The sequence below is a fragment of the Falco naumanni genome, chromosome 1 (assembly GCF_017639655.2).
Source record: "Falco naumanni isolate bFalNau1 chromosome 1, bFalNau1.pat, whole genome shotgun sequence".
Taxonomy (NCBI): Eukaryota; Metazoa; Chordata; class Aves; order Falconiformes; family Falconidae; genus Falco; species Falco naumanni.
The window spans coordinates 56,139,982-56,162,763 of NC_054054.1; the positions used below are offsets into that span (position 1 = coordinate 56,139,982).

General features: G+C 37.8%; 2 protein-coding genes across 4 annotated transcripts in view; one reads left to right on the forward strand and one right to left on the reverse strand.

Annotated features, from left to right (window-relative positions):
• GUF1 (GTP binding elongation factor GUF1) overlaps positions 1-22,782 on the forward strand; it is a 25,347-nt gene continuing 2,565 nt past the window's right edge. Inside the window, exons 1-15 of one of the 3 annotated variants that reach the window (XM_040594878.1) lie at positions 1-342; positions 1,343-1,454; positions 3,004-3,152; positions 3,362-3,442; positions 5,495-5,572; positions 7,641-7,724; positions 8,230-8,294; positions 11,766-11,969; positions 13,471-13,610; positions 14,860-14,983; positions 15,365-15,497; positions 16,978-17,121; positions 18,139-18,272; positions 20,212-20,313; positions 22,377-22,496. In XM_040594878.1, the coding sequence (XP_040450812.1) occupies positions 217-342; positions 1,343-1,454; positions 3,004-3,152; positions 3,362-3,442; positions 5,495-5,572; positions 7,641-7,724; positions 8,230-8,294; positions 11,766-11,969; positions 13,471-13,610; positions 14,860-14,983; positions 15,365-15,497; positions 16,978-17,121; positions 18,139-18,272; positions 20,212-20,313; positions 22,377-22,496 (1,796 nt within the window). In that variant the 5' untranslated portion in view covers positions 1-216. The other 2 variants (XM_040594869.1, XM_040594888.1) reach the window with 2 other exon arrangements.
• GNPDA2 (glucosamine-6-phosphate deaminase 2) overlaps positions 18,063-22,782 on the reverse strand; it is an 18,892-nt gene continuing 14,172 nt past the window's right edge. The window contains exon 8 of the mRNA XM_040594900.1: positions 18,063-18,320. The gene's annotated coding sequence lies outside the window, so the exon portion shown is untranslated. The remainder of the gene's footprint in view (positions 18,321-22,782) is intronic.

Below are 22,782 nucleotides of genomic sequence, written 5' to 3' on the forward strand. Positions count from 1 at the left end.
CCGGCGCGCGAGGCGTGCGGCGGGGCGCTGGGCTGGGGGGCGGCCTCGCGCCGTGGCAACGGCCCTCCTCCGGCGCTGAGCGCGGGAAGCGGGGCGGGGAGGGGTGGCTGGGCAGCCGCCGGGGCCGGGCCGGCGGTGAGGGGAGCGCTGCCATGGGGGCTGAGGCTGCCGAGCGCTCCTCCGCGCTGTGAGGGGGCGAGCCCAGCCCTGAGCGCCATGGCCCTCGCCGGCAGGGCGGCCGTGTGGTGGGCCCGGCTGCGGAGCCGCTGCCCCGCTGCCGCCCCGCGCTGCCTGCCCGCCGGGCCCGCGGCCTGCCGGCGGCGGTACGGCTCCCGCCGCACGGTGAGTCCGCGGGCTGCCCGGGGGTGCGGGTCGCTTCGCCTGCCCGAAATCGGCCTGCAGCGAGGCCCCGAAGGCGGCCTTCCCAGGCAGGCGATGCTGCCCTGCAGTAGGTACTTGCCGCTGCAAGGGCGTTTGTGTCCCCGTGGCGATAGGGCTTGCCGTGCCAGGCGAGCTGCGGCACCCCGCAAATGCTGGTTAATGCGCTGTGCTGGTGCTAGCAGGGAACTGCGGGCTCGCTTCGCTGCCTGGCCCGGAGCTGCGTGCATAGCCCCTGTAAGAGAGATGAGCTTTGTGAATCTCTATAAATTTGCCACCACAGTGTTTTGATGAAGCGTTACTGATGGCTGTTAGGGGGTCTCCTGGTTCCTGATGCTGAAAACTTTGAAAAGCAAAGAAGCCGCTTTTCTTCAGTATGTCGTATTACCTGGAACGTGCAGGAATTTTTTTAGAAAAACAACATCTTTTTTTTTTTTAAGTGTTGGACCTTTCTGTGTATGAACCAAGAAAGTCAAGCCGACTTCCTGCCTTTTTTTTTAATTTAGCTAAGATTTTACCTGTAGCTTTCTCTTCCACAAAGTCTGCTTACTTCTTATAAGTTCACTGCTATCTGAGCTGCTAGGTATTGTAGCTGTATTCTTAACATGTTTGTGAAGAACAATGTCCTTAATGGTCCCCTGAATCAGTTTTTCTTAATCCTTAAGTTTCGTAGTTGCACAAACTTGAAACTGTTTTTAAGTTTTACAACTTCCTGTATTCATAAGAACATTGTACTTTTCACAACACTTTCCAACGTACTGATTTTACAGGGTAACAAATAAATATATATGTATGCATGACTAAAGTGAAACACCAGCATTTTAAAAATTGATGACAATTTAGGTTTTTTTCTCTTACTATTCAACCTATGCCTGTTCTAGAGAAAAGAGTTAATTATTTTTTTAAAGGCTTGTATTGTATGTAGAGGCTATAACTACGGTTTATGAAAATTTCTGTTTTTCAGGAAAATTTAGATATGTCGATGTATCCTGTTGAAAGCATTAGAAACTTCAGTATTATAGCTCACGTAGATCATGGCAAAAGTACACTAGCAGACAGATTATTGGAAATCACAGGTAAGTTTCCTCACTTTATGCTACCTTTTCTTGACATGTAAGGGGATGTGTAAGTTTCTGTAGCTTTGATTATTACTAAAATTTCTAATATCTTTGCTCTTCTAGTGCCAGGTTGCTTGTTCTCTAGGCTGCCAGTTGTGTAGTGTTACAGATGTGAATATGATGGAACTTCTTTCTGGTTGAGGTCTGCCTACAAGGAGGGGGTGAAGAAGTGTATAGTTTAGAAAGTAACTGAAAAGGAATTAACTACCTTGTTCAAGATGCTGTTCCTGCCATTCCTGACCAATCATCCATTAGACAAGTATACAGCAAGTTTATGATGTTTACTGCCAGGGTTTGGGTTGGACAGAAGGGAGGGACTGTCATGACCTAGGAATTCTGGACAGAGTACTTTTCAAAAGTGTTGATGAAAGAGAGGAACTTCAGCTGCTTGTACTTAAATGAAAGTAGTGGTATGTCCTCTTGTGAGCAAACCATAAACTGCCTTTCATCGTGGCAGAGCTCACTGGTACTGAAGCTGACATGGTGCTGCGTTGTAAGTTTTAGAAATTTACAGACCTATGTTGATTTAGATTTAGTGTGTAGAATAACTGCCAGTAATTAAGTGTAAATTCCATGGATTCTCAGCTGCTATATAGACTTGCTTTTTCCTTCACTCTTAAGTGTTGGTGAAATTGTGTTATTTTTATATTCAGAGGCATTTATTTTGTCCTCACCAAAGTGCTTCTTGCACTTCAGTGTTTTTATTCCTGTGTTGTTATAAAGAAGAAGGAAAATTACCACCCTTTAAAATTAAAGTGAGAAACAGAAGTGCTAAGGGATCTTCATAGCTGTGACTCTGAAACTAGGCTTTCCTGGGGCGGGGGGTGGGTGGGTGGGGAAGAGAGGATGCCTTAGAAAGTTCTCTAAGGTAAGCTGTAAAGCAATTGCTGTATCTCCCAAGACTAATTTCAGAATAGAGCTTTGAAAGAATCTTACCTTTCTTATTTAAGGAGTGAACAAAATAAAACCTGAGAGAGAAGCCTTTGATCAAAGTCATTCTTTATGATTACGTCGTGTGTCACTATGGGCAGTTTTACCTAATGTCTGTGATAGAATGGAGTTTTGAATTCAGATCTGTCAAGCTGTGCGCTAATGCTCTTTTTGCACTTGAGATTGGCACAGGTTGGAGCTGTGGGCCATGAAGCTGCTTTCCAGTGATAGAAAGTGAAGTTTCTTTAAACATCAAAATTATTTAGAACCAAATGGAAGCTTTGTTGCTTCTTAATCTCTGATTTAGGTTCACGTGATACTTTGTATTGTGCTTGTTCAGGAAAGTATTATATGTAACTTTATATGTAAAAATATATTTAACAAATGTTAAGAGTTAAACCATAATTTTATTTTAAAATGAAAACCTAAGTTTAGCTTAATGAGATTAAAAAGCTTCATTTGCAGCAGCAAGTCCCATATTTTCCTGGTTAATGGCATTTTCAAGAATGATTTGTTTTGAGAGTTAATGTACTGTATGAGGTAATACAACTCGTTGTTTGGGTTTTTTTATTCTTAGGAACAATTGCTAAAACTGGCCGTAATAAACAAGTACTGGATAAACTGCAAGTGGAACGCGAAAGAGGAATTACAGTTAAAGCACAGTCTGCATCTCTCTTCTACAATCATGAAGGAGTAAACTACCTCTTAAATCTTATTGACACGCCAGTAAGTTAAGTATAAGCAGTGTTTAAATCACATAAAACTGAATGTCTTTATATTTAAAAGTAGGAGGTTTCTGGCTTCTTGTATTTATTCAATTTTTTCTTTTTTTTAAGACTTGTGAACATATATACAAATGGAAACGCCACAATATAGAAATCTTTGCAAAAGACTTTAGAAATACCTGAAATTGTAAACATTTATTTTCTCTACAGGGCCACGTAGATTTCAGCTATGAAGTATCACGGTCACTGTCTGCCTGTCAAGGTGTCATACTTGTAGTGGATGCAAATGAGGTGAAGTTCTTGTTTTCTACTTAGAATTTCAGTAATTTCTTTAAGCAAGCAAGAGAGAAGATTAGCTTGTTTGTTTTGTTTTTTCCATCTGTGTGTTTGCTCCTGGTCTATCTCCATAAAAGTATTATGTTGCAGAAAAAGAGAGTTATGGGAGTTTTAAAAAATACCCAACTACTAGGGACAAATACTTGTGTGTTAATAGATACTGCAATTCCTTGGCATAGCAATAAAAGCACATGATTAATGCAGAATCAGATCCTACTTTTTAGAGTGTGACCTTTGTAGATGGCCATCTGGAGAACTTTTAGTTATTGTACTAATACCTATTTGAGTACCTTCAGTTCGTAGTGGGAAAGCTAGATAATTTGTTCAACGAGCAACACTGTTAGTTGTAGCTAATTGCCATTGTGGTTTTGATCATTTGTAATACAAACCAATACTGGCAATGTAAAGCTGAAGGTCACTATAGGCCGAATGTGAATAAATGTATTCTGGAAGTGAGAAGTTCTGCATCCGCAAGACCAGTAAGTTCTTGATTGATCTTTCAGGAGAAGCAGGAGAGTGAGGGAGTAAAATGTTTGTAAGGTGATACTCTCATAAGTTTACAAAGCCTGTACTAGGAGGGAAATGAAATTAGAGCTCTTAGTTGCACTTTTATTTGTACAGGGCTAGAAACATTTTTAAAGAGTCAGTTAACAGACCAGAATGTGAGCATTATGGGATCATGATTTTACATGTGGACAGGTTACCTTAAGAATACTTTTTTCTTTTAAGAATTGTAAGAATTTTCTCTATGGCATATTTATAATTGGATTGTGTAAGGGTCAAATGAATGCTACATTTTTCCTCCTCATGAAAAAAACAAAAACAACCCAAACCAGCTAACTTTCAATGATTATGAACACTTGCTCCTTCCTAGCTTGGTGGGAAAGTAGACTTACGTAAAATTTGGTAATAAATACATTTTCTAAATGTACTTATGCTTTTCTATTTAATGTGTATATATATATTTTAATGTCACATTTAGATATGTGATTACTTGGTATTCTGTATTTGCCGTTCAGTCAGAATGCTTACAAACTCAACTTTTTTCGTTATAACTGCTAATGTATCTCCTGCAGCCTGAATTCTGGAGATAACGTTCAAGATTTGGGTCTTGCAGATTTATTTTTTTTTTACATAAATTTTCGTTACTGCTTCTTTACATTACCTGAAAAGTTAGGCCTATATATCCATAGTGAATATCCCCATATAAGTAATTTTCCCATTGATCTGTTTCAAACAAAGGGGAATACTACATGTAGCTTATTTTCCTCCTTCTCTTCCCCTCTGTCCTCACTTGTCTCGTCTCTGGTCTAGTTGTGATATTAGGCTTTATGCTCTTACTCCTTAGCATCTGTCTCTTTGTTTTCCCTTGCCTGGTACTTGGATCTGGAAGGTAATCTTCCTTTTTTCCTAATCAGAGCTATTGTTTTGTCATGCTTTTGAAAGAAATGTGACGTGCAGACCTTATAATGTTTTCTTTTTTGAAAATAACTAAGGTAAGTTAAAGACGTGTTCCTGCCCTCTGGAGTAACTACAGTCTTATTACCATGATAAGCAACCCATTTTCTTTGTCTTAGTACATTTATTAATAGTTTGTTGTGAACAAAGAATCTGATTTTTAGATGTACCTGTTATGGTCTTGGCTATTCAGAAATAAATAACATACACAAAAATATGTACTTGGTGCCTAGTGTAGGCATAATACTGTGTTATCTATAAATAATTCCATGTAAGTGGTCACACATACAGCATTATTAGTTTGTCTACTGATAATCAGATTATGAGAAATGATAATTAGGAATGTTGTTTCTCAGCAATATGTTTAATCAGTAACCTTTACTTATTTTCCATCCCCCAAATGGAGTGGATAGAATAGCAGAGTAACCTTACATTGTATAGTCTGCCTGAAAAAAACCCAACAAACAAACAAAACCCAAGCCAAAAAAAAAACCCAACCGCCAACTCAGGAAGTTTCCGTGTTAAACTTTTATAATGCTTATTTTCTAGGGTATTCAGGCTCAGACAGTGGCAAACTTCTACCTTGCTTTTGAAGCACAGCTTGCAATAATTCCTGTCATAAACAAGGTAATAAAAGTTTTAGAGTTTTATATTCAATAGTTCTGGTGTTTAAATGTGTAGAAGATTGATAAAAAATGTATCCTCAAATAGAAGTATGTAACCAATAACTAGAATGTAGTAAGAACTTTGTGTATTTGCTTTCTATTTAATATTTTACAGTAGCTGCTGGGTACTTCAGTTTTTGTTTCATAAAATACGTGTAGAAGCATTTTACAAGCAGCACTGAAAAATTATTAATGTGTGTTTTAACCTAATGAGAACAAGCTGAAGCTCTGGCATTCCAGGGTTTCAGGTTGACTCCATGTTAAATAGAGGTGAAAATGTTTAGATGGTATGGACATTTCATGGAATCAAAATCATTTAGGATGGGAAAGACCTTTTAAGATCACTGGGTTGAACTGTAAACCTAACACTGCCAAGTCTATCACTAAGCCATATCCCTAAGTGCCACATCAACATGTCTTTCAATTACTTTCAGGGATGGTGACTGCCATCACGTCTCTGGGCAGCCTGTGCCAGTGCTTGACAACCCTTTCAATAAAGAAATTTTTCCTAATAGGAAATATAAACCTCCCCTGGTGCAACCTGAGGCCATTTCCCCTTGTCCTGTCACATGTTACTCAGGGAAGAGACTGATACACACCTCTCTGTGACCCCTTTTCAGGTAGCTGTAGAAAGTGATAAGGTCTCCCCTTGGTCTCCTTTTCTCCAGGCTCAATGACACCAGTTCCCTCAGCTGCTCCTCATAGGACTTGTGCTCCAGACCCATCACCAGCTCCTTTACCCTTCTCTGGACACGCTCCAGCACCTCAGTGTCTGTCTTGTAGTGAGGGGCCCAACACTGAACGCAGGATTCGAGGTGCGGCCTCACCAGTGCTGAGCACAGGGGGATGATCACTTCCCTTGCCCTGCTGGCCACACCATTTCTGATACAAGCCAGGATTCTTTTGGCCTTCTTGGCCACCTGGGCACACTGCTGGCTCATGCTCAGCTGGCTGTCAATGTCCTTTTCCTCCAGGCAGCTTTCTAGCGGCTTTTCCCCAAGCCTGTAGTATTGCACAGGGTTGCTGTGATTTGGGTGTGAATGGCTGGAAAGGTGTAGATTAATCTACATGTGCTTTGCCGAGCTCCATGCAGGCTGGTTGTGATGTGGCTTTTTGGACAGTACTAATCCCGCTTTTTGAAATACCAGATTTCTAACACCTGTGGTTTTCAAATTGAAACTTACAGATGTGAATGATTTAGAAGGCTGTCAGTGTGGGCTTAGGTAGTCTTGTATGTATATGCTTTAGACTTAGCGATAATTTTTGTGCCACTTCTTAGTTGACCCTTTAACCTGAGAACACTTAAGACTCTTATTTGTGCATAGGAAGGACTTAGATAATTTGGGGTATATGTAACTGTCCTGTAGCCAATCATAATTTAAATTCACTGGTTCATGAACACTGGAATTCTTTCCATTTGAAATACTTTTTTCTGGTGAATCTTCAAGTGGCTTTTTATGGAAATAACTTAAACTGTTCTTGCTATGATAACACGTATATTCCTTCATGCTTTAGTGTGGTTTTTTTTCTTTTTGTTAATGGTGATACACGGAGGAGATTACATGAGTAGCAGTTCAGTCTTGGTTTTAAATGAAATCCAAGTGCTGTGGTTTATACAAGTTCTGCAGACTGTGTGATTGGGATCACAAGTTTAATTATTGCTTAGCTTAAGTTAATTGCTTTTTGTAGATGTATATTGTACTTAATGTTTAATCATATAAACAGTATAGGTAGCACTTAATGCTTTCAAATTACTTTGTAAAATGAAGATTTTTACCAGCTCTTGGACAGAAGTGTTTTGCCTAATGAAACAGGCAAAAAATAGTCTAGTTACAGAGGGAATCGTTCCTGAAGTCAAGCAAGGGAGATTTTTTCTAAAACAAATCTTGATAAAGGTGTTTTCCTGAAGACACCTGGTATTAACTCATAAATACAGAAAGGTTCCTTGACTTGTATATTTGGAAACTACATTGCTGGATCATAATGGAAGATGTAATTGCCGGTATATTTAGCAGTTTGTTGTTTTTCAGATTGACTTGAAGAACGCAGACCCTGAAAGAGTTGAAAAACAAATTGAGAAGCTGTTTGATATCCCTATAGATGAATGTGTAAGGGTAAGGTCTCTTGAAGTTTTATAATGTGGCAGATCGTATATCTGCTTTGCAGCTAATGAAAGATGTGTACACCTAGTAAATCAACAGAGTGCCATCTGTATGCCATACATGAATTTCTTTAAAGTTCTTTAAAAGAGATTTCCAGTCTCCTGGAAAAGACGACTGCAGAACATACTTCTCTGTTAAAAATTCTAGTATGTCTTGATGAATGGCATCAAATAGATTTTTAAATTATTTCTCACTGTGAGTCTATATATTGTTTTCATTTTTACCATAATAATAATTGTCATTCAGGAGAGAAATTATTCTATAACTTTTTTTATAATAAAAAAAAATTTAAAAGTGTTTCATAGTAATAGCATTTTGAAGTGTGTTTCAGAGTGTTTTTATGGATAGTATTATCTGTGGCCACCAAAGCTGTCTAAGTTAATGTGACACTAGTTAATAGATCTTACTGAATGGGTGTAAGACATATCTCATAAAATTGTTGTTGGACTTGTTCTAGATTTCTGCTAAACAAGGAACAAATGTTGAAAAAGTTCTTCAAAAGGTTATTGAGAAGATTCCACCGTAAGTCTGTATTTAGCTATGAAACCTTGTAAGGTTAATTAGGAAACCATGAGTTGCATTTATACAGTATTGGCAGTAGTTTTGCACTTAATATTCTTCTGATTTAAAGTCAATACTTTATAAAGAGATATGGGAGAAATCTGATGTTGGAGCTGGTTAAGTCAGTTTAAAATTGCAAATCAGAGGGAAATTACACTTTGGATTTGAGATGCCTTTTAAGAAATGAATGTGTGAATATCAGCAGAGAAGGCTTCTTTATTCTTAAGAAGTGGGAGAGGAAAAATTAATTCATTCTGAAATGAAAGATGAGAAGTGAGTCACTAAAGGTGGTACTTCATGACTGTTTATATAGCTTCCATGAAACTCAGTGTTTGAGGATGTGTGCTATAACTTGTTTTGAACTTTGCATTGTTAAAATGGTAAAATTAATGGAAATCTGCTGTGTTTAGTTTCATATCCTGAAATCAACCTTCAAAATAGATTTACCTAAGAACTTGATGACACAGCTGCTAAATTCAGTTTCAATCAGCATATTGCTCTTTATTCTTGTTTCCTACTATTAGCCAATAATTGTAGTCCTCATATTAGTTAATAATTAAAGTTAAAAGAAGCCACAATGAAAATCCAAGGTTAGGTTTCCATGAAAGATGGCAAAACCAAAATTTTAGTGGACTTTTTAAACTCAGATGTTGGAATGTGTCGCGGCACTCTCCAAACTAGCCAGCTGCAACAAAGTCATTTACCATCTCATACCAGCATACTCTTTATGCCAGTCTCTCTGCTGCCTTCTCCTAGTCTCTCCTCATCCAGGGTGTGCTCTCTGTCTCTCTCTTCTCTCTGCTTTTTCCTCCTCTCTCTTCATCGGCTCTCAACCACTTAACAGAACCAGCCACAGCTGCACCTTACTTACATCAGCCAACCTGCTGCCCCTGACGCCAGCCCACAGCTGTATATTATCAATGTTAATCAACCCAGCTTCATTCCTCTACAGGAATGTAACTGTTGAATTTTTGTTTTCCTCAAGTATGATATTTTAAGCATTGGTTTTCATCTGTTGCTGGGTGTGATAGGTATGCATTTGATTTTGTTCTAATTGTACTGCTGTTGCACATGGGGGAAATAAAACACAAATATGCTACATAATACATTGTGAAACACTGAAATAACATCTGATATGTATTTACTGAAAATTAATCTGTCGTTTTTCCTGTATTAATATGAATATGGCCAACTTCATGAGGCAGGCTTTAAACTGAAGGACTTGGAGGGTCTGAAGTGGCAATGCTTACACCATTGCAACAAACTGGGGAATAAGCCAGGCCAAACAGAGCAGCAAGAACCTTAGCTGCCTCCCAAAATGAGAATCAGAAGACCAATCACCTCATGTGTATGTATATCAATGTACGCAGTCTGGGGAACAAACAGGAGGAACTGGAGCTTCACACCCAGTCAGAAAGTCACGATATTATAGAAATAACTAAAACATGGTGGGATAACCCACATCGTTGGAGGATCACGATGGATGGCTATAAGCTGTTTTGTAAAGACAGGCAGGGAAGAAGAGGAAGAGGAGTCATGCTCTATGTGGAGAACCTTGAATGTATATGTCAGCTATGGCGATTATGGAAGCCCTATTAAATGCCTCTAGGTCAAGATCAGAGGGGTTGTCTCCAAGGGTGATCTTGCAGTAGGTGTCTGCTACCGACCTCCAAACCAAAATGATACAGCTAATGAAGCAATATTTGGATCACTTAAGCAAGCTTTAGGTCAACAGAGCCCGGTTCTTATGGGTGACTTCAACTATCCAGACATTTGTTGGAAGAACAATACAGCAGCTCACATGTCATCCATTAAGTTCCTGGAACGTGTAGAGGACTGCTTCCTCATACGAATGTTAGATGTGCCAACCAGGAATGAGGCAGTGCTGGACTTGCTACTCACAAACCAAGAAAAGCTGCTTTGTAATATCTCAGTTAGGGATAGCCTTGACTGCAGCGATCACAATATTGTGGAGTTTGGGATCCTGCTGAGCATGCTGAAGGTTACTGCTAGACAAAGGTTTTAGATTTTAGAAGACCAAACTTCAGCTTGCTCAGAGCTCAGTTGGGAGGGATTCTGTGGGAAGCTTCCGTGGAGGATAAAGGAGCTAGCAAGTGCTGGGAGTTTTTCAGGAATGCTCTCCTGGAAGCACAAAAAAACATTCATTACCTTTAAAGGTAAGGGAAGTAGGTGAAGCAAGAGATCCCTTTAGCTTAACTGCGAGCTTCTTAGTCTGCTCAAAATTAAAAGAGAATCATACCAGATATGGAAAGCAGATGAATACCCATTGAGAACTACAAGGGCATTTCCAGGGTGTGCAGAGATGCAGTTAGAAAAGGAAAAGCTCATCTCAAATTGAAATTGTCCATAGATGACAAAAACTACAAGAAAGGGTTCTTCAGGTATGTATATTAACAAGCCAAAACAAAGGGAAAATACTGGCTCATGGTTAAACAGGAGAGGTGAATTAGTCGCCAACAACACTGAAAAGGCAGAAGTTCTCAACACTTTCTTCACCTCCATCATTACCACCGCTGTTGTGCCCCAAGCCTTAGGAACAAAAATCCACGTCAATGCAAAGACAAGACCCACTGTCAGTGAAGGAAGAGTCTTGTACCTGGAAAAACATAATCCAGGAGGGCAGCACAGACTGGGATGTACCTGGTTTGGGAGCAGCTTTGTGGAAAGGGACCTGGGAGTCCTGGTGGACAAGCAGCTCAATATGAGTGAATAGTGTGCTGCTGCAGCAAATTAAGCCAAGAGGATGCTGGGTTGCATCAACAGGGGCATCACCAGCAGAGATGAAGTAGTCATCCCACTCTACTGAGTGCTTGTCAGGCCACACCTGGAATACCGTGTTCGGTTCTGGTCCCTGCTATACAAAGAAGATGTGGGCAGGCTGGAGGGGGTCCAGAGAAGGGCCACAAAGATGATCCAAAAAACTGGGAAGCCTGCCATGTGAGGAAAGTCTGAGAGAACTGGGTTTGTTCAGCCTTCAGAAAAGAAGGCTTAGGAGAGACCTTATCACCATGCTCCAGTATTTTATGGGTAGCTACAAAGAAGATGGAGACTCTCTTTTTACAAGGAGTCACATGGAGATGAAGGGTAATGGGTACAGGTTACTCCTGGGGAGATTCCAGTTGGAATGCAAGAGGACAGGTTTTCATAGTGGGAACAATGAGCCATTGGGATAATCTCCCCAGGGAAGTGGTGGATTCCCCAACATTGGACACTTAAGATTTGGCTGGACAGGGTGCTGGGCTATCTTGTCTAGATTCTACTTTTGCCAAGAAAGGCTGGACCAGATGATCCCTTCCAACCTGGTATTCTAGGATTCTATGAAAGCTTTTGGAGCTGGTTAGGGTGCTTGCTCATTCAGTATTGCATGATAAACACACTGTGTAATATATTGTTTTAATTTTTTTGTGGCAGACCCCAGTGTCATACTGCTGATCCATTGAAAGCCTTAGTATTTGACTCCACCTTTGACCACTACCGAGGTGTCATAGCTAACATTGCACTCTTCGGTGGTGAGATTCAGAAAGGGTATAAAATTGTGTCTGCACACACGAAGAAAAGATACGAAGTTAATGAAGTTGGAATTCTGACACCAAACGAACAGCCAACACATAAGCTGTAAGTAAAAACTTCTTGCATTGGAACAAGCCATAAATCTATGTAACATACAAAAATCCTGATTTCTGTTTCATTTTTGCTTGAGTGGTAAAGTCTGGGAAATGTCTGGGGGTTTTGTTCTTGATCTTTGGTGGTGGTTTTCTAATGATTATTATTTGTAATTTAATGCTCAGTGTCTTTCATTTTGGGCATGCTGAGGCAGAAGCTTGTGGGGACTGCTTTTGGGGCACTGGTAGGGTGAGGAAATCATTATGTATGCAGAACATCTGGACAGCTTTTTTTTAAGACTAGCTTTTGATATTCTTATTCAGCTGTCCGATTTATTTCTAGGAACTACCTTCTTTGAGAATGGAAGGGAATGGGGCTTCATCTTAGTTATTGCTGCAGCATATTTTGAGGGTGGAAAACTTAAAATCCGTGAATACAACCGCTTCCAGAAACTGGCTTCTCATGGCAGCAGTGGGAAGAAAATCAGGTACTTAGAATTAGTGGAGAAGTTTTATCAGTTTGCATCCAAGTATGAAATGACTTTCTTGCGAGATTCTCAGTGAGACTGCCTTACTGTGTCTGGTGGGTTTGAGCCCAGCCAGCAACTGAGCACCCAGCCAGCCCCTTGCTTACTCCCCCAACCCTAGTGAGATGGGGGAGACAATTGGAGGAGCAAAAGTGAGGAGGGACTTGTGGGCTGAGATAAAGACAGTTTAATAAGTGAAGGAAAAGGAAAAGAAATAGTGATGCAAAGGTAATCAATTACTTACCACCTCCCACAGGCAGACCAATGTCTTGCTAGTCTACAAGTAATAGCCACCTTGGAAAGACCACACTCCTTCATATTTTTTTTACTGTCTTTGGTCAGTTTGGGTCTGCTGTCCTGCCTGTGTCACCTCCCAGTCTTTTGCCCACCACCAGCTTATTTGTTGGGGGTGCAATGACAAACAGAGAAAACCCTCAGCTGTGTAAGCGCTATTCAGCAACAACAAAAACATTGTATATTATCAATACTGGTTTAGTCACAAATCCAAAACACAGCATCATATAGGGCTTCTGTGAAGAAAATTAACTCCATCCTAGCCAAAACCAGTACACTGTGTTTTACTGTTTGTCTGCTATGGGTTCCTCTCCTAACAGCATTATGTCCTGATGGAAGGTATTTGCCTCTTGTTTGTCCCTCTTAATATATGAAACTTGCTGTGGTGGCAGTTGGTAACTGTTCTGGCTTCTGTGTCTTACATCCTTGAGAAGCTCCTTCTAGCTCCAGCTTTTAAACTGGGAGTAGCAGAGAATTCAAAAATTCAGTACTGTAGATGTACTGTTTAACAGAAGTAGAGCTACTTGAGAGAGCTCACAAATCAGGGGAGAAACAAATCTGTCTTCTGGACTGTGTATTGGCTTTTAGGGGGGTGATTTATTTGAATTTCTGCCTGGCTAAGTCGAATAAGAAAAATAGTGGAAATACTGATAATGCCAAGAACCATGTCTGCATAACACCAATTTTATTTAGATATGCTGGACAGGTGGGCTACCTTATTGCTGGAATGAAAGAAGTAACAGAAGCCCAAATAGGAGACACACTGTTTTTGTATGAACAGCCAGTGGAGCCTTTGCCTGGCTTTAAGACAGCGAAGCCAATGGTTTTTGCAGGTGAGGACTAAACTGGTATAAAGTAGAATTACTTTTTTTCCATTAACAAGAGTAAGAGAACTGTTAGAGCTTTTAAAATAATAGATGTGTATATTAAGAGTTGTGAGAATTAGAATTTTAGCAAAGTTAAGCTACAGAGGCGCATCATTTATATAGTTTTGTGTAATTTTCCCTATGGCAACAGATAGGATTAATAATAGTTGCAGACTGGTTTTATATGATACAAGAATAATACGTATTTTTAGCCATTATTTTTGCTTCTAATGCCAGTAAACTCTTGATAGCTGGAAAAGAAAAGTTGAGACAAAAAAAAAAAGTCAATTTTGGGAATTCTTTATCTTGATAATCAGGTTTCCATAATAATTGTGATCTTTTTTCTTTTGAAAATCAGCAGCTGTTTTGTTTTTGTTAAACATGGTAAACTGCCAAAGGTAATACTCGGCATGATTCTGTAAAATATTTGGCTTCTTAAGTTTTAATAGTTTTGTTGAGCTGTTGCCACCAGCTTCAGTAACTACTACAAATGCTATGAAAGGTGGCTTTAGAAAGAAATAAATTCCATACATCACTTTCTAGACTTGTTGTGAAGGAATGTGTAAAACTCACTTGAGATAAAACTTGGTATCATGGAAATCAGACAGTCTGACAGTGAATGTAGAAAAGTGTAATCCTATAAATAATGGGGGGTTTGTGTGCATGTAGGTTGCTTCTTGGTGTAATCTACATTTTTCTGAACACAGTGATGTGAAAAGTGATACAGTAGAACCTATTTCAGGCAGTAGTTATACAAACAGCTGTTTTTATGAATTTCAAAAAAACATAGAAACCCTTGCAACTTTGAAATGGCACTTTTTTTTCCCCATTCACTCTTACATTTGAAGGAATGTCTCAGTGAAATCTGTCTGTGTATTCATTTACGCTTAAACTATATGTCTACGCTGCAGCCCTGCAAAACAATGGTTATACTTAATAGTGCATCTTCCACAACTGTGAAGGACTAGATGAGCACAGTGCCCCTACCATTATGATCTGAGTGTTAATTCAGAGGTAATCTAAAACTTTTATTACATTTGGACTGATTTTAAAGAAAAAAAAACCCTTGTAAAGTTTTCCACATCTAAAAGCAGTTGGAACAGAAAGTAAGCTATTTCTGATTTCAGTATGGTGTTCCCTGTAAGAGGCATATTTGAAAGTTACGTATGCACTAGATAAAGCTCTCTATCACATCATTTCTAATATGTTTCGACAGGCATGTATCCTGTAGATCAAACAGAATATAATAATCTCAGAAGTGCTTTGGAGAGGCTGACACTGAATGACTCCAGTGTAACTGTTCATCGTGACAGTAGTCTTGCCTTAGGAGCTGGATGGAGGTGAGGCTTTTATATTGCTTTCCTTTCTGGAACTGTTCATAAATTGAGAATGCAGATTTAAGGCAACTGAAGGTAGAACTAAAATGAATTCAGGATTAGAAGCTTCAGTTCAAATTAGTGATAGGTAAAGGTCAAAAGCATTTGATGTTCTTACATTCTGTGTTTGAGCAGTGTGCAATTTGTTGTGATTGATAGTTTTTGTTCTCCAAGACTCGTACTATTCAACTGTAGGATCATTTGGTCCTTTGGAGGTTGTTTGCTTGCCTGGTACTGCCAGCCTAGCAGTGTAAACATGCTGGAAGGTAAAAAAACGAACAAACCCACTGTGAAATTCAAGGGAATGTACTGATAACTTGCACCAACAGGAATTTTTTTTTCCAGGTTGGGTTTCCTTGGTCTTTTACACATGGAAGTTTTTAATCAACGTTTGGAGCAAGAGTATAACATGTCTGTTATTTTGACTGCACCTACGGTTCCATATAAAGCTATTCTTTCTTCAGCAAAGTTGATAAAGGTATGTTAAATTTAGTACAGCTTTATGTAAATAGCAGCTTAAAAGCCTCCTGTAATAAACATCTACACTTTTTATGTAGGCTAGTACTTTACTGGTGTTTCTAATGTTTACTATAAAATATTTAACTTGAAACTTTTTAAATGGATTTTTTTTTCTTAAGGATGTTAACTTTTCTTCCCACTTCCACTTCAAGCACCCTCTTTTTATGTCTTACCTGTCCTTGAAAATGGGAATATAGGACACATATCTTGCTGTATTCTTAAGTGCATACTGACTGGACTGAATTTAAAGCAGGTGAAATATTCTTCCAGGCTTTATCAGTCAGAACACTAATGTTTTTAGGAATAGCTTGTAGACTGGCAGGGGCTGGTGAAAACGAGTGAATTTTTTTTTCCTTTGATCACAGTGAAACAGGTATGCGTAAACTTCATTGAACTGGATGCAAATAAAATCACTGTGTTGGATTTTTAGAGAGACAGATGTGGACTTACAAGCACCTGCTGACAGAGGAGACTGCAAATAGACTGACTCGCTATCCAACATGTACCTTTAAACATGACATAAAATATGTAATTTACTAAGAGCTTGTATAAGAAAGGTTGCAGTACTTGCAAGGTGTAAGGCATAGACCCTTTTTCTCTCCAGTTATTTTGGTTTCTTGCTTAGGCAGTGTCACAGCTATGAATGAAATAGTTGACACCTTTGCTACATAAGTGATTCTAGATTGCTGATGTGGAATTGTTTTCAAAACGGTGCTGGAAGTTGGGTCCTTGTCAGTGGAAGTGACAATCACTTGCTTCGGTGTGGTGGCAGGGCGGTGTTTTATGTAAGAAGCACGACTTTCCTTTTATTCTTACTTTATTTCTTACTCCAGCTCCTATTGCAGTGTTGGACTGGGAAAAATAGGTAATGAAAGCATTTGCACAGAAATTGAAAACTTAATTTCTAAGCCTGCTTCAGCCTGTAAGGGAGCCTGAACCCAAAGTTCTACTTAGAGAACAATGCCCCCATCCCCAAACTCCAGGATACTTGGAGCATGTCTTTTGTTGAAGCTGTGCCTTATACTTTATAGAGATGGAGTAAGAAGGAAGATCCTTGCTTTACAGGCAAGACAGAGCTGGGAAGACGGACAGAAAGGCACTTCTATTTTGATGGATAACCCTAGGTAGTAGTCCCAGTCCTAAGCACCTCTTCCATTTAAAATTCACTGGAAAAAAATCCCCAAACCCCCATCTTTCAAGTGAAAAAGTAAATCCTGTAATCTTCCTGCCTGTATAATAATTTTTAAAGATACACTGATCAGAGACTTCTATATGTGATGTAGTAATCTCTCTTAAAATTGTGCTTGGTATAAATTTGGGTTGCATAATTCACAAGTGTTTCCAAGCAATTGAAACATTTTTTCAGTGCTATATTTGTCTCGCTATTCATTCTACTTACTGTAATTTTACAAATATCTGCTTTATTTGTTTATTTTCAGGAGTATGGTAAAGCAGAGATCACTATTATCAACCCTGCTCAGTTTCCTGATAGACTTTCAGTATCAGAGTATTTGGAGCCAACTGTACTTGGTACTATTGTAACACCTCAAGAATATATTGGGAAAATAATTGCTTTGTGTCAGGTTGGTATATAGTTTTAGTTTTGTCATTTGTATTTCTAAGCTCTTTGTGTCATACTTAATGTGAAGACACTAGATAGTACGATACTAGATATTAGTACTTAAAGAGTATCTTTGACAGTAATTATTAGATGCTTTTGAAAGAAATATGTTGAACTTTTTATGTGTAAAACCTCTGAACTACAATATGTTTATACTGAAAGTTAGTGATGAAGCTCAGTGACAACAAAGGACTTTGTCAAGCATCCTGTACTAGACAAATTAGTAGCTAGTTCTGTTTTCCTGAAAGAATGGAATCTATCGCAGGGGAATAAGATCTGTTATTTTTTGGAAGTATGTTGATGGAAATCCAACTTCTGTCAACACTTTTCTGAGGCTTTATATATATTTTCAGTATTTTACCAGAGTAGATTTATAATAGTGATGGCCAAACTTGTTTCCCCAAGTGTATTTGGAATACTAAAAATGTTTTAACTGCCATGGGTATTGTCTTTATATAATTTCTTCACAATATTTTTCTTAGCTTTTAAGACTTCTAAATGCTTAATACAAAACAGTACAGTACTTGCATGTCAGTACAGTGAAGTATAAGATCTATTTAAAAAAATTCCTAAGACAACTTTAAGAACACCCTCTTGGCAGGAAAGGAGATGAGCCTGGAAGTCCTACTGTGTAATACTCCGGTGTGTGTGAAAATCTAATTTCAGTGAGACTTTGTGGATAAATAATTCTACATTTAAAAGGCAGCAGTAAGTAGAAGCTGTTAAGGATTTCAGAAATTTAGCTTTCAGAAATTAAGTTTTTAGAGAGGATAGACTTGAATCATATGTCCAGTTAAGTTACAACCACTTTGTTTTTTACGGTGCTGCAATTTGTTCTGGGACTTTAGTGAGCTACAGATAAGAAAGTTACTGGGAGCTCTCTTGCATAACTGGAGATAGCTATTTATTTTAATTTGCTTTGTATTTATTTGTTGAAAATTTCTGTCAAGGCGAACTGAAACAGTTTTTATTTGTCTAGGATCGTAGGGCAGTCCAGAAGGATATGTTGTACATTGATGAACACAGAGTTATGCTAAAATACCTTTTTCCACTGAATGAAATTGTGGTGGATTTTTATGATGCTCTTAAGTCTCTGTCTTCTGGTTATGCAAGGTAACTACCTCTTCTGTTCCCCCTTCCTGTTGTCCCCCACCCTGGATCCTGAAGAGTGGGAATGAAAAAAGATGTAAGAAGAAAATGTGGAAGGGTAAAAGTGAAGAATATTCTATCGTGGTGCTGCAAATCTAGTCTCGTTTCACCTTTAATGAATTAGATTCACTCTGAAAATGGATGGAAATGAGTCTGAAAAACACTAAAAGTGTATCACTAATAATAATTTTCTCTGCACGTATTTTTCAAGTGTGACCTCTAGAGTGGCACTCACTCATCTAGATAAGTAAGATGTCACTTCAGACCAGTAAGAACAATCTACAATGGGCATTTTCTATTAAAGGAATCATTGAAACTGTACTTAAATGAATTAATTGTCTCTTGGTGGAAGTAACCAAGTATTGATTCTTTAAAGCTAGTAAAAACAATCAACATACTATATTTTAAACAAACAACACTTACTTTAATTACATGCTTTATTATGGGAATAAAGTAAATCATCCATATTTTGAGGCAAAATGTTCTGTTGTGTGTGGATTCTCTAAATTTGGAGGCTGTAACAAAGCTCAGCTGTTTGTGAAGAGCCTCTGTGAGTTTAATGGAAGGGAAAATGTTGCCTGGCAGATGGGCTTATGCCACAGGAGGCTCAATAGTTCTTACAAATCTGGTATGAAGAGACGTTGTTAGTAACATATATTACATTTTGACAGGAGCTGGTATACCCAACTATATTATTAATTTTATAAGCATAAAAATGAATTCAATTAAAGGACTGAATTTAGTTTGAGTTTGTGTTTTCTTAAATACGCCTTATAAACATAAGGTAAGATGTGTTTTGCCCAGGTTTGTATATATTTGCAGTAAAAGCATAATCAAAAGTGGAGAGGCAAGGACAGGTAGAAGAAGCCAGGGGATGAAGACTTTGAATTTTCTGTGAAGTTCTAGTTACCCAACTAGGTAAAACCCAACCTGTTTATAAAGAAGCTATTTCATTAGCAGAACTATGCTGGGTTTTCTTTGATTTGGATGTGATTGCAAACTACGTTGCATTGTCTCATTTCTTGATTATTTTTTTTGTTTCCTAATTGACTTCCTAATGTTGCTTGTGTATCTAATGCTCTCAATAATCATACTTTTGTTGTATGAATCTATTTACAAAATCATGCTTTATTAAGCCAATTAAGATAAAGCACTTTCAGATACTCTCAAAGGATTTTTTCCCCCATCTGTTCTAATAAATATCAGATCTGACCAAATTAGGGATACTGATATTCTCCATATTTATACTTACATACAAGATACATATCTATATAAGATCTTGCACACATATATCCCTGCATCTCCTGCATTGTAAGAATTTTTGCAAACCAATACACAGACAGCAAGACCCATACCTACCAAAGGAGAAACAGGGTTTGGAAATGAAGAGGACAACTTAGTTGTCGGAGAGAATGGTAACAGGAGTCATATATAAAAAAAAACATCTGTCAAATGAGAGGATGAAAAGAAAACTATCCAGGGTTACTGTTTCATTCCTGTGGCATCAAGGATGTTTACAGTTCAAAAGCTGTATTGAAAGATTCTGTTGCCTGGAGCTTGGAGGAACTTCCAGTTCCAGCTGATAGGAAATAAGGGTTTGCATAAACTTTATAAGAGATTGCATTAAGCATGTAGATTTTTGATTGATTTACCTTGTTCAGTAGCTGCAAGATATGATGATGTCTTCTGCTGCATTGGAGATGAGATTTATCTGCAGTGAATTTCTAGCCCAGCCTTGTGTAAGGGAGACATACTGAGACTACTAAAAACTCTGCTCCTATTGTATTAAAAGGTTCAAGTGTTTTATTAAGAAATGTGTCTATAACTTAAAATTTACAAAATAAAGAATGCAGGATATAAATTTTACAAGATCATCACTAACTTCTAAACTGTTTTTGTTTAGTTTTGATTATGAAGATGCAGGATACCAGGCAGCAGATCTTATCAAAATGGATATTCTTCTAAATGGAAATCCAGTAGAAGAACTGGCAACTATCATACACAAGTAGGTTGACTGGATTCTCTATTCTGAAGAAATAGACTTCCTATTAATATACAATTTTTTCATTTCATTGTATAGTAATGGGACTTGATCTTAAAGGTCTTTTCCAATTTAAATGATTCTATATATATGTGTTACTAATATCTGACAAATATGTATGAAAACAGCATTGAGGATTTCACCACTTTTGGAGATGATCTAAAAAAAGAGAAGCATGTTGTAATAGGAAAATTAGGAAATGCATACTATAATTAAAAACAATTTTCTACTTCCCTTTCTTAATTTATGTGCTAGGTATAATATTTTTGTGGTAATGTAGGGCAGGGGGGGAGAAGGAAATCCAAAATGCCAGTGTTCTAAGGGGCTGGAAAAACTTGAATACAGGAGATGCCAGATTGTTTTGGCACTTGCTACTCAGTACTGGAAAAAAAAATAAAAATTGGGTTTATACTCCCAGTAATTCCTGTTCTGTTGAAGTTTGTTGTTATCTTGTCTACAGCTAGAGTACCAGGAGAATGTAAATATTTACTGGATGTAATTTCCTCAGAAATATTTTTTTGCTAAAGTGATTCAGTTTCTGTAAATTTCTGAAGAATTACTGGTTTGCTGGTGAGAATAATGCCTTCCTGTTTCCAGTCTCTCCCCATGCTTTCTTCTCACAAAGTCTTTATAAGGCTCCCTTTTGTAACTTCAGCATCCCTTACTAGTAATCCTGAGATCAACTTTTTCTGTGGTTCTTTTTCTTTTCACTTTTTTTCCTTTCTTGAAATACTAACTTGTAGTTGCTAAATATTTGTGTATTTTCATATTTTTTATGTAAGTGCAGTCCTGAAATTTTTGGAATTCTTTAACTGAAGAAGCGTGACATAGGAAAACAAAACCTTTATCTTGTTCCAAAAGGTCATGGGAGCTGGAATGGAATAACTTTCTCATATATAATTGCTACTTAACATATTTTTCATAAATATACAGCATTTAGCAATTTACTTGCATCTCTTACTCTGAAAAGATGCAAAATGAAGTGGCCAACCTTGCAAAAGTTAATTATTGCTTTAACACGTGTTTCTTGATCAGTTTAGTTTGCACTCCTGAACTGTTTCACTCACTAAAATTAATTTTAGCCTTTTTGTAGCTTTAGAGTACAAATGATTTAACTTGTTGTCACAATGAGTTCTGCTCCTGCTTTAGTTACTCTCACAGTCCTCTCTAAATGGACTACACCTGTCCATATAAAGGAGTTATGCTGAATTACGTTTGTAGAGGAAGAATTAGAGATTACTGTAACCTCAGTATTAAGATAGCCATTATTATTTGTCCTAATTACACAAATATCTGTATCTTCTAAAATGTAATGCTTAATGGTCATTACTGAAGTATTTCATGCTTAAACTGTTTGCTTTGTACAGGCAGCAAGGAGTCGCATTGTTGCTACATAAAAACATGTAAAACTGTTTTCAGCTGTATTTTGCTAAATATGTTTTTAGAGAGAAGAGACCCATTTGTTTCCAGTGGCTTATGGAAGTACCTGTTTAGTAGCTTCTTTAGATCATTTGTCATATACTTTTTCCAAAATTTGAAGCATATGCAGATGCAGAATATAGTTGGATAATTTTTATTAGCAGATATCAGGAGTATGTTAAAATGTTTTTGTTCAGTTTGTTTTCTTATTATATAAAAACAGATGTTTGAAAAATATTTCTGTAATACATAGATATTTTGACCTTCTGGACTTACAATCAATGAAAATCCTCCTTGACCACCTAGTTTAAAATTGCATTTGAAAATGTAATGGTACTCAAAATGGCTTCAGTGTGATAAATGATCAGGGTGCTGCTTATAAATATTTTAAATTTATTTGAAGACTTTCTGTGAATACAATGTTATCACCTTTTCATATGAAGCAGGTGACATACAGGGACCACTCATTAGATATAAAATTATGATCTGATCAGCTTATCTTTTGAGTTAAAAAGAGGAAAACCTCTACTAAAATCCTTTTATCGAACAGGATATATTTTGGGGGTTGTATTACTCTTTCTGAAGACACTGGTGACTTCATTTTTCAGTGATAAGGCACATGTGACTGGTAAATTCCTGTGTGAACGTTTAAAAGATGCTATACCTAGACAATTGTTTGAAATAGCCATTCAGGCTGCTATTGGCAAGAAAATCATTGCAAGAGAAACGTAAGTAAAGCTTCTTCTGTTTCCCTTCTTTCGTTTACTTTTTTTTTTTTTTCCCTTATTTTAAGCTGCTTTAAAAATGGACTTTGAATGCCTTAACCTAAATAGTTTTATATATTACGGTACTTTGATTTTACTGTAAAGTTGTAATTTTCTTGTGTATGCTACCGAATCTCACGGGGGACACAGGCTGACCGAATCCAAACATTTGAGCTGTGACTATGACTAAGGGCTTTGTATAAATTTAATTGGGAAATGTGTATTTTTTTTATTTATAATTGCTTGTGGT